The sequence below is a fragment of the Podarcis bocagei genome (genome assembly GCF_964188305.1).
Source record: "Podarcis bocagei genome assembly, chromosome: 10".
NCBI classification, from domain to species: domain Eukaryota; kingdom Metazoa; phylum Chordata; class Lepidosauria; order Squamata; family Lacertidae; genus Podarcis; species Podarcis bocagei.
Genome location: NC_138135.1, coordinates 52752068 through 52764082, shown reverse-complemented (window position 1 = coordinate 52764082; position 12015 = coordinate 52752068). Strand labels below are relative to the sequence as shown.

The window sequence follows — 12015 nt, the reverse complement described above, 5'->3', positions numbered from 1 at the left end:
AGATCTTGCAAATAAAGCTTTCAAATGCAATTATTTTCCAGCTTCACCTGACAAAGTAATTGCTTACAGACTTGTAATTAATGGAGAAGGAAATATTTAGTTACATGCTGTTCTACTTCAGCATGCCCTGCCAGGAGGAAATGGTGGTGGAAAAGGAAGATAATGGATATCTCTCATAATTGCAATGCCTTGGCATTTTTCTGTTTCAGAGTATTCAGGTGGCCAAACATAGCAATAATGTTTCTCCATATGATAGCCAAGTATATGAGAGGTGGTTCGTACAAGCACCTACACATCCTCCATATTCAATACTTGCTGACTCACAGCTGAACTCATTCCATCAAAAGGCATCAGGCAATAACTGGAATACCTTAGAATGTGTGTCATCTGGCCTTGATCACAAACTGGCCTGGAACTTTGAAGAAACTGTAAACGCAACAATGTGCTTTCCAGCACATCAGCCTGTAGCTGGCCAATGAGAACAACCAACTTTCCCCACCCCCATGGGAACAATGCTACATCTTTTGGACGGGTTGTTTGTTAGTAAAATGATGCTTACCACAAGATATTTAAATTTATCTCCTGTTGCTTACTTTATACAACCTTTAAGGTAACATAAATATACCTCGGGATTAATTAAGAGGTGTAACAACTCAGGAGTTATATTAAAATGACACGATATTTGAATTTTAGCTTATCTGAGTGAGATTTGAATGGGGGAAAGTACATACTGTAGTAATATATTAATTTCCAAATCAAGAATTCAGTTGTATTAACATATTACTTTGACACAGATCAGATTATTATTTTTTTAGGAAAGGGAGAACCTTAATTGGAGAGATAATTACTTCAGCTGATTAATATGCTTTAAATTAAATCCCCTGAATTTAATGAGACCATCACTTTGACAAGTTGTGAATTAATACATACTTTTTGCAGTAATCCATACTAATTATTATACCTGAAACAGATTTATTTACAAAGCATTACCTTCACAGTATGCATTGTCCTCTCGGAGAGCTCGGAATCCATCTCGGCAGCTACAGACAGCCCTGTCTTCAAGGTTCCTGCAGAAAGAATTCTCCAAGCACTTGTGTCCTTCAGAGCAAAAGTCATGGCCTAAAAGTAAGTAACAATGATGCTTAGAAATGCTAAACAACTGAAGTAGGCTATTCAGTTCCTTCTGAAGTCAGCAGCACAATTCCAGCCAATTTTAACCTTCTAGGATTGAGGCTTACGTATATCCATTCATTGTCTTTCTTGGGCCACATGGCCATTTCTGTATTTGCGTGCCGAGACCCCGCAGCCACCCCCTCATTGGAAATAACTCACACAAGGACACAGATATTAGGTTTATGTTATTGGGCAAATTTTGGCCACAACTTTATTGAATTACAGACTTAGGCATTGATTGGACCCAACTATATCTGACTCCTGCCCATGTGCAGGAAGTCCGGTAAGGGTAAACCACTGGTAGGAGGAGCCCTGTCGATGCGAACCAACTCAAGCTCCCCCTGGTGTTCCCATCGGGGTCATGTCAAGGCCCTAGCCCCCCAGCCAGGCTTCGGACAAGATCAGCACCCCCGGATTCCTTTAACAGAATACCCTTAAGCATGGAGGGGCAGGTGATGGCCACACCTCCCCTCCCCCACACAAGGTCAAACAATGCCTAACCGCAACCCTAACAAAATTGTGACGATTGCTACGAGGTAGGCGAAAACCAAGTGGACAGTGCCAATTTGCCAAGTGGAAAAAATTCCTACCAGGCCCCTTGGACAACCAAGGCGACCAACCGAGGTCCATAGCAAGGCCAGTGCCTAACCTGTGAAATAGGGAGGAAGGGTGGGTGATTGAGGAAGCGAGCCAAAGAGGAAGTCCTCTGGCTCGCTCCTCGGTTTAAACTGTCCCGGCCACACGCCACCGACCAGCGGATTGGCTGGCCGGGATCTGACGTGGCTGGGATCCCCAGGCAACGGGAGACAAAGTCCCCCGCATCCCGGTGGGGAGTGGGTGGCCACGCAGTCCACCACAACTCCTCCCCACTAGGAAGTGGAGCAGATTTTTAAAAAGACTTCTCAAATATATATTTGGTAGTGGCTGCCAGGGCAGGGCAGTATTACTCACTTGGCTTTCTAATGGCATTCACTGCTGCTGGGTACTGAGAGTGGAAGAGAGGCAGCAGGGAGCTTGGTGTGGTGCAGATGCAGCAGCTGAACCATTCCACACCATACCAAACTCCCCACTGCCTCCAGCTCCTCTCACTTTCCCTCTTGGTACCTGGCAGCAACACATGGCACAGAGAAGCCAAGTGAGCAACAATGCCCCACCAGCTGCTATATGAATTTTGCTCTTGATACCTAGAGCCTAGCACCTCATCAGCAGGACCGGTGAGTAGTTTCTTCCTCAACAACCATTATAGTTTGCAACCGCTATCATTTTCAAGTACTTAGGAGCAGTGTTTGCCAACATGGTGCCCTCCAGGTTTTCTGGACCACAACTCCCATTAGCCCCAGCTAACAGAGCACTGAGACATGCAGGTATAGGGCGGTATACAAATTTAATAAATAATAATAATGGTCCAAAAAAACTACACAGGTTGGCAAAGGCTAACTTGAATATGATTATGAAAACACTTGAACTGGTGGTTGCCACTGTGAGAACCAAACCAAGGCTTCTAAAGATCAAGAGGAAAATTTATGTTCAACTGACCCAGATCAATGCTATCATCATTATAATCTAATAGGTAAAAAAGGTAAAGGACCCCTGGGCAGTTAGGTCCAGTGAAAGGCAACTATGGGGTTGTGGCGCTCATCTCACTTTCAGGCCAAGGGAGCCAGTGTTTGTCCACAGACAAGTTTCCAGGTCATGTGGCCAGCATGACTAAGCCACTTCTGGTGCAACAGAACACCATGACAGAAATCAGGGTGCACGGAAACTCTGTTTACCTTCCTGTCGCAGCAGTACCTATTTATCTACTTGCACTGGCATGCTTTCAAACTGTTAGGTTGGCAGGAGCTGGGACAGAGCAATGGGAGCTCACTCCATCATGCAGATTCAAACCGCTGACCTTCTCATCAGCAAGCCCAAGAGGCTCAGTGGTTTAGACTACAGCACCATCCGTGTCAGGTATATAATCTAGTTAAATAGCATAGGTGAATTCAACTATCTGTTTTTAATTAACAGTTACCACCTCTTGACAATGGCCAACGCTGAAGAGAAATGTAATAGTTTTAGTGTTTTGAAGTGCAAGGCACCAGTTTTAAGCCTTATCCAGCCATAAATCTCTGAGGGCATTCATGGGCAAGTCACTATGGGCAAATGCAGAAAACATTTATGAGGGGGGTGTAACTTATGGGCAGTATGCATGTGATGTCACCTGCAACATCCTTCTAAGTGGTGGATTCTCTCTCCTCCCACCTCTTACATTCCTGGATTTCTCATTGTGTTCAAATGTTCAGTAAAATGGTCCTCAACACTTGGCAGGATGTGACAGCCATGGTCAGTGCAAGTGATTCACAAGCAGAAATTGTCAGCTGCCATTGTGGGACAATAATACTGCTTACCAGAAATGACTCGGAAACTGTATGTTGTCTGCCCAGCCACCTCCTGTGCTCCTCAGCAGGGGTAGCCAGCTAATTAGTAGTTAATTCCGAAGCAAGAATGTCTACTAAGAACCATTCTTTGTTCCCAATCTGTATGTCACCCTCAGCATTTATGGCTTTTCTATTTGCTTATGAATAGCAGTATTTGGTCCTATGGCAGCCTTTGTCCTGTTCTGTCTTCCCTCACAAAGGAGCCCTAGTTAAGGAGAAAGTATTAGCCTTAGGCTAGACTTTTCCCGGCTTCTATCAGTTTGTGTCAGAACCTGAGCATCACAGGAGATGGCGGTTACATTTTCATTATTGATCAATATGCTCCTTGTGGCTATGCGGCACTATAAGAGAACAAGTACAGGAGATTAATTATATACTAATTTAGGCTTTCAGAGATAAGATCTGTAGGCAGCTCCTGACGGGCAAATTCAAGCTGCCCCACACACAGACAGACATGGGAATGTTCTGATAACAAGCATGAAACCTGCCAATTACACTTCTCAAGCCTGTGTGGTCTCCATGAATAATCAAGAAATATTGTAATGAACATATCCCTCGGAGCCATTTAAATAATTTAAATCCATCCGTGAAAATGTCCTTTTGAGTTTATTTCAATAGATAGGATAGCCAGGATCTTATCCAGTTTCTGTCATATTCTTTCATCTAATTTTTATGTCTGGTTTCACTAATTACATACTTGGTGCCTGGATAACCCAGGAACCGAATGTGGCTCTCTTTTTCGAAACACAAGTATATGGTGAAACCCAGGAGACTGGGAACTTGTTTCATATTTGAAATGGTTTATCTATTAGAAAAACCAGAAGTAAGTGTGTGTGTGTGTGTGTGAGAGAGAGAGAGAGAGAGAGAGAGAGAGAGAGAGAGAGAGAGAGAGAGAGAGATGCAACTGCTCACAGCTTTGAAGGAACCAATATCGCCCTGGATGAGAACAGCAGACAAGAAAACCCCAGAGAATACCTTTATCTTTTACCCTGCATTGCAAATCAGGGCACACACCATCTGTTCAAAGTGCCATGTGATAAATGTGAGACTATAATCCTCCGTATTCCTTTAACTCTCCGTAGTGAACAACATTAAAGTGGGAATTCGGTGTTCTATCAGCAAACCAAACCATGTTAACTGATAAAGCAACTACAGCTATTATGAAGTACGCACAATCAGCCACGATCACAGCCCAGTGGGAACAGCATGGAAGCGATCCATATGTTCCCCACTATTTAGGTGACTGCAACAGTCCTGCTTCTACATGGAAGGATGCCATTTTCAGCAATCCCGCCTCCCTCCTGGAGCCCCCCCTCTAAATCTGCCCTAGTGTCCCACACACATAGGGGGTTGGAGAGTGCTGCAGGAGTGTGGGGAGAAATGCCACAAATTGCTTTCTTCCCCTTCCATCCTCAGACAGTCACCGGCTGATACTTTTCAAAGGGATTTTTTCAAAAAGGGTACCTATGTTAGTATACTGAGGCAGCAACAAAACAGAACGGGTATTGCGGCACCTTGAAGATTCATAGATCTATTGTGGCTTAAACGTTTGCTTGTTTTATCAGATACATGAGAAGTTTTTCATTTTCCAGCATTCCCTCGGTCACCATGCTCGAAGCAGTTGTGGCAGCAAGTAGCTGCTGCAGCTGCTCAGGAACTGTAGAGGCCTGAGAAGTGACTTCCATGTGCAGAGGCATGCAACACTGACACTGGGAGTGGGTGGGTGGGGCTATTTAAGCCCACCTCATTCTTCTGACACCCTCTTCATTCTGTTGGCTACGTATCCTCCCGCCCTATAGACAGTACAGGCATTGGCCAATTGTTTTTGGGGCGCTGAGGGTGGATTTTTTGCTCGTGAGCGGATTGGCCTTGCTGGGCTGCTTGTTTTGCCTGCTATGTACTGATGTGGTAGCCTGGAACTTAGAGGAGGGATAGTCTTTAAAGAGGTTACTTGACCACATTATAAGGTAGGGACACGGGTGGCGCTGTGGGTTAAACCACAGAGCCTAGGGCTTGCCAATCAGAAGGTCGGTGGTTCGAATCCCCACGACGGGGTGAGCTCCCATTGCTCGGCCCCTGCTCCTGCCAACCTAGCAGTTCGAAAGCACGTCAAAGTGCAAGTAGATAAATAGGTACCACTCCATCAGGAAGGTAAACGGCGTTTCCGTGTGCTGCTCTGAAGCAGCTTAGTCATGCTGGCCACATGACCCGGAAGCTGTATGCCTGCTCCCTCGGCCAATAAAGCAAGATGAGCACTGCGACCCCAGAGTCGTCCGCGACTGGACCTAATGGTCAGGGATCCCTTTACCTTTACCTTTATAAGGTAGGTGCAGGTAGTTATGACACAGTTTAGGTTTGGCGAGCAGCATCAGGCATCTTTAAGGGTAAGTGGCGTAGTCCTAATGTGGGGCTCAGCGGCATGGTTAGGCAGCACCTTCGGTACCAACAAGTAACATCTGCCTAGAGTTGCTGGGGCCCCAAAGATGGGATGGATCAGGTAGGCCTTTTTACTCACTTGAGAGGGTGATGCTTGAGAGAGAAAGTAGAGGAACCATTCACAGGTTGGCTCACCCACATTCTATTAATTAGATCCCACACCTTGGTTTCCACGTGGAGATCGATTTTGGGTTAAATGAATAAATATATAAATGTGCCCCAGTTCACTCAGTCTATGTATCTCAGCTGTTCATTTCCCCGCGTGGTTGCAAGAGTAAATTCTTTCATTTGCCTTACCTTTACAAACTTTACAGCAGCTGTTAGATAAGGAGATTTGCTGAGATTCTGGACAGTTCAAGGCGGGACAATCTGACTTCACTATACGTTGCATTTTGTAGTCCTATTGGGGGGGAACGATCATTATGTACTTTAAAAAAAAACACCAAAATTAAGTACATATGCAGATTTAAAGCATGCAATAAAAATGGAGCTAGAAAGTGTAAATTACTCAACAGCCAGGTTTTTTTGTCATCATCCAACTTCATAACCAAATCCATAGGCGCAAAACCATAGAGAAGCAATGAATCAAAATGTTTAATTAAAATACTAAGAATAGTTTCCCTTCTACCCCAAATTGCTGTAATTTTCCTAAAATGTTTTCAAAAAGTTTTTTTTAAAGGACAGATGCTTTCATTGATATGGATTACTAGCAGGTTGCTACAGATAGAAGAAACTCAAAACTCATTTTTCTTTCAGAGTTCCTTTCTCACAACAATCCAGAAGCTTAAATAAGCTGATCTCAGTTTTATCAATATTCTTTTTTTTCTCTCTACAAAAGTCAATAGCCATATGTCAGGAAAGTATTGTTTGGAGAAAGAAACTTTGTATAAAATTCAGCTTTAAAGTAAAAGCAAAAGCACTAACAAAATCCCACATTACTCAACCTTTCAATAAATATGATGAAACAATATTACAGAGTTAGTGAAATATTGTACACAATGTGGCTAGGGTGGTGCAGAGCTTATTATTTAGATATAATTATAAAGAAGTGAATTTTATATATAGGGATCAGGTCCCAAATATGAGAACTTACTGGTTATTCTGTTCATTTCTACCAATGATAAGGGAAATGGCAGAGTGGAAGGTGCAGGCTTGAAACTTGCTCTCAATTTTCTCCTCAGATAACAGAAATCAAAACAAAACAGGACCGTATCCAACATCCTCTGTCTGCTAGTGTATGGGCCAGGGGTCAGCAACCTAAGGCCCATGGGCCACAAGCAGCCCATGGGGGGTCGTTTATCCGGCCCATGGACCCCCGCTGCCTGCTCAGTCAGCTCCCGTGTGCTGCGCTAAACCGGCACAGAGCAGAGCGGGGACTGCCTCCTGCAACTCTGGCCAGCTTCCCATTGGCTGCAGGAGCTTCCTGCAGCCAGTGGGAAGCTGTGCACGCCTCCTCTGTGCCGCAAGGAGCGCTGAAAATAGCATTTGCACATGCATGCATGCGTGTGCAAGCACACACTCCAGCCCACCGTGACATCTGCGGGACCGTGAACCGGCCCAAGCCACAAAAACTTTGCCGACCCTTGGTATGGGCTATCCTGCTGTCTCAGATGAGTTTTAATAATAATGGTCAACAAAGGAATCCTATGCAGCAGATGCATTGGTAAAAACTGTTTGTGCAACTGTTGCGCAATATATTGTGCAGTGACGTTACCAGCAACCTTATGCATCCTCTTGTTCAATAACACCCCACTTTTCCAAAACATTTGTCTTGCAAAACAAGCATACTACTAAGGGACTTAAACTTACATGGAACCCCATTTTTAAATTTATATATATATATATATATATATATATATATATATATATATATATGTAGGTTTTGGTGTCTTCGGGTGTCTTCCCGTGTAAGAGTTGGGGTGTCTAGGCGACGTTTCGACGAGGTCTCACTCGTCATCTTCAGGCTGGTGCTTTCGGCTTCTTGTTACTAGAACAGAGCAGGATCTCAGTGTAGTAGTAGTAACAAGAAGCCGAAAGCACCAGCCTGAAGATGACGAGTGAGACCTCGTCGAAACGTCGCCTAGACACCCCAACTCTTACACGGGAAGACACCCGAAGACACCAAAACCTACATTCCTGTACCCGTGAAAATCTACGAAAGCATATATATATATATATATATATATATATATATATATATATATATTCAGTTAAGATTGGTATAAAAACTGGCAAAACACATCAAACCTAGAAAGCCACTGCTACCATATTTTTTGTCAGGTTTAACTATGGGTAAGGGCACATTACAAGGAAGAGAATAAGCTAACAGTGATCTTACCTTGCATTCAAACAGAATGCAATCCCCTGAGTTTGAACGTACGGTTTCTCTTTCACCTTCAAAGTATGTTTTGCCTTCAAACACACATATCGCTGCAGAATTGAAAATAGTACAAAACTTTGGTTTAATTTAGGTACACAAGTTTTAACATCAAATACCCCAAGTAAATTTCATATTTAAGACACTGGCAGAGCATGCAAGATCGTGTAAGCTTAGACATAATGTAATGGCCACTTAGAAACATAGGCACTGTAAATTAGATAGGAAAGTGTCTGGTTGTGGGATAACTGGCTTCAAGGTCAGAGCATGAATGGGATGCTTTAGAGGTGGACTTCCTATCTGTCTTCATGTGCCTCCTCCACGAGAAGTCCAGAGGGTAGCAAGACAAGAAAGGGCCTTGTCTGTGGTGGCTCCCTGTTTGGGGAATGCTCTCCCCAGGGAGGCTCACCTTGTGCCTTCTTTACATATCTTTAGGCGCCAGGTGAAAACGATTTCCTTCAACCAGGTGCTCGGCTGATTTTATGGCTTTTTAAAATGTGTTTGTGGGAGAGGGGTTATTGGCCTGCTTCTTGTTTTCATTTTATTGTGTATTATGTGTTCTCATTTTGTATTTTTCAGTTGTGAACTGCCCTGGAATCTTCAGGTGAAGGACAGTATACAAATTTAGTACATACTAATAATAAAGCCAAATCCCAAGATCTTTGAGAATTTCAGTCTTTTCTTGAAAACAAATTAAATAGTGGTAATGTTGTTGTTGAAGTTTTAAGCATTTTGGGGTTTTGTTAAAATAAAAAATCTTATAAATCCAAGGTAAGTAACAGAGAAGACTACCAGCATAGATGGAAAGGAGCAGGCAAGTATAGTATTCTTGTATTTTCTACTACATGTATGCCAACATAATAAGTGATTGCCTGTGGTCACATATGATTGTCTGTAGTTGCATATTTCTTTTGGGGGACTGTCTATGCGTTCACATGCATCCATATGCTTAGAAGGTCTGTTCAGATAATTTGTGCATGGAGAAATCTAGTACAGTATAAGCAACATCCATCTCCTGTTCAGTGTGCCATTACTGGAACCATCTATGCATAGCTGTCAACTTTTCCCTTTTCTTGCGAAGAATCCTATTCAGAATAAGGGAATTTCCCTTTTAAAAAGGGAAACGTTGACAGCTATGCATCTATGCCAAGTGATGGATTACACTAAGTTCCATTTCCAATTCATTTTGCTTTCCACCAAAGCAAGATATGGAATTCTCTATTCAGCATTCCCGACTTGTAGTAGCTATATCCTTTTAAAGTGTGTGTGTGTGTGTGTGTGTGTGTATTCTGCCTCTTAAGTGCAAATTTCACAAGCCTATATGTATCAGTTTCCCGTGCCAACAGGATTTTGATGTGTATTTTGACCTTGGAAATAAGGGTGAAAGGCAGGTCATCTTGAACTGAAGTATGTAAGTGCAATGTCCAGTGAAGATTTCATTTATGCCTGTCGGCATCCCTCCTAGGAATGTGAATGTGTTTATTCTGTCACTGATAACTCCCTATTGGGCTGTTTTATCTTCATTCATCTTAACGTCTGTTCCTGAAATATCACAGAAATAACAGGATAGCGGGCTTTTCTTAAATGTAGCCACTGAGTGAGAGATAGCCCATTTGCAATGTCGTTTTAGGCAAGAGCAAATTGGTTTACTGTCCTTGAAATGCCTCACCTAAAAATATTTGATCTGAAAGATCCAAATGACCAGCTATGTTTTTTGAGGGCCACCAGATACACTATTTTCAGCTGTGGATCTATCTTAACTGAGCATAGCATGTTGATCTACTTTAAGCACACCATACACAGTTTCCCAAGAGTAGGTCCTGCTGAACTCAGTGAAGCTTATTTCTGAGTATACATATTTGGGATTGCATAACAAATCTGGATCCAACCCATTGTTTATATTTTTCAGCGATAAATCTATGTTCAGATCGCATTAAACCATGGCACTAATCAGTGAAGAACGTTTTAGTGAATCAAAGTGTTTTTGACTAATGATTCTAGCCAAATTAATTATCAAATCATTGCAACCTTATTAGGCATAGTTTGTAAAGTGAATATATGCTGAAATGCCCAGATTGCACTACCATGCCCTTCAAAAACAACCTGATAGTTATATATTGTAGTGTACTGCATTTCTGTTTCCTTATTTCCATTGTTGAGTATTTAAACAGCTTCTGCTCACTGCAGCTCTCTATATTAAATGGATGTGCTTAGAACAGGCATGTCTTGATTATATCAATTCCAAGCACTTGACCTGTACAACATTCACAGCATATGAATAACCCTCTGACCTCTCACCTATCTGCATGATAGATATGTGAAATCTCAGGTGGTGTGTGATCCATATGGAGGGGAGAAGCAACATGAAGAACAAGCATAATTATTACAACAATCTGTTACTGCCTAGTCCCACTGATATTCAGCTGAACAGGATTAGCCACCCTACTGGTGAAAAGGTCTAGCATAACTCATTTTCTTGAATTTTCTTAAAAGTGACCATGACAGCTTGATGCTCTAAAGCACTGCACTGGATCAACCCTAATTCTCTTCAGTGGCACAAGGCTTGCCCTAGTGCTTTGAGGAGAAAACTGTGAGTGACAGCTCCTAGCTGCAGGCTTGCTTCCAGAAATTTCACTTCCAAAATCTCCCAACAGATATTAGCTGAAGGCTCTTCCCTGGGGAATTTTGTAGATAGTAGGTAAGCAAAAAGAGTTTGATATCCAAACACCTTACAGACACACAGGTTTTTCTAGTAATAAGATACAGTTTCTATAAACTTGTTGAAGTGATATACATTCACTTAATTAGATAAGCATTCCATTAAAGCTATAAATGAAAATATATTTGCTTACGTCAAACCTCACCTGCTTAGCTGGTTTGTGGTTTACAAACCTATACTGAAATAGGCCAATGGCCCATCTAGAGACTCAATAGGGTTCCAGATTGAAGCCTTTTCCAGCATTACCTTGAAAATTAAACCAACAGAGCTAAGCATGTGCCCTATAGCTATGCAACAGGTCATCCCTAAATATTCAAATAGTATTTGTCAATTAGCCTTGTGTACTCTGTTGGGGTTAGATTGAATATACTGTATATTGTTCTTAGAATATTATATAGCATAATATTCAGGGTACTCAGAATATAATAAAACACTTAAGGAATTGCTCACTAGCCAATAATTTTAGTCTCAAATGCGTTGCCATAACAATTACATCATTTTTTTAAATATATAAAAACAATAACACCTGTTTTAAAAGCTGTTTGCAAAGGGGAAAACTTTGGTTTATAAATGGGTTTTTGTGGGGTGGTTTTTTGTTGCTATCTTTACTTAGCATGCAGTGAGATTATCTTTATACATTGTTCTTTGATTAGAACACCAGTTTCCATTGACATTCACATTTAAACACCATTTAGGGCAAGGAATTTCTGCGGCATGTCAAGAAAAAAAATAATTATGGGGTATTTTCAGGCAGCCCTTTCCCAAGCTTTCCTAATGTTACACAAGCATTAGTCCCAATCTAGCACATAACTTGTCACAGGGAGATTGACTCAACTGTCACTTAAATAATAATATTAAGGAAGAACAGATCAAAAGAGGGTGCTGAGGAA

At 42.1% G+C, this 12015-nt stretch overlaps 1 protein-coding gene across 2 annotated transcripts in view; it reads right to left on the bottom strand.

Moving 5' to 3' along the window:
- NELL2 (neural EGFL like 2) overlaps window positions 1–12015 on the bottom strand; it is a 117540-nt gene that overhangs the window by 54124 nt on the left and 51401 nt on the right. For both annotated transcript variants that reach the window (XM_081211552.1, XM_081211551.1), the window contains exons 10-12: window positions 8368–8459; window positions 6327–6429; window positions 991–1119 (exon numbers count right to left, since the gene is read on the bottom strand). In XM_081211552.1, coding sequence (XP_081067678.1) covers window positions 991–1119; window positions 6327–6429; window positions 8368–8459 — 324 coding nt within the window. The remainder of the gene's footprint in view (window positions 1–990; window positions 1120–6326; window positions 6430–8367; window positions 8460–12015) is intronic.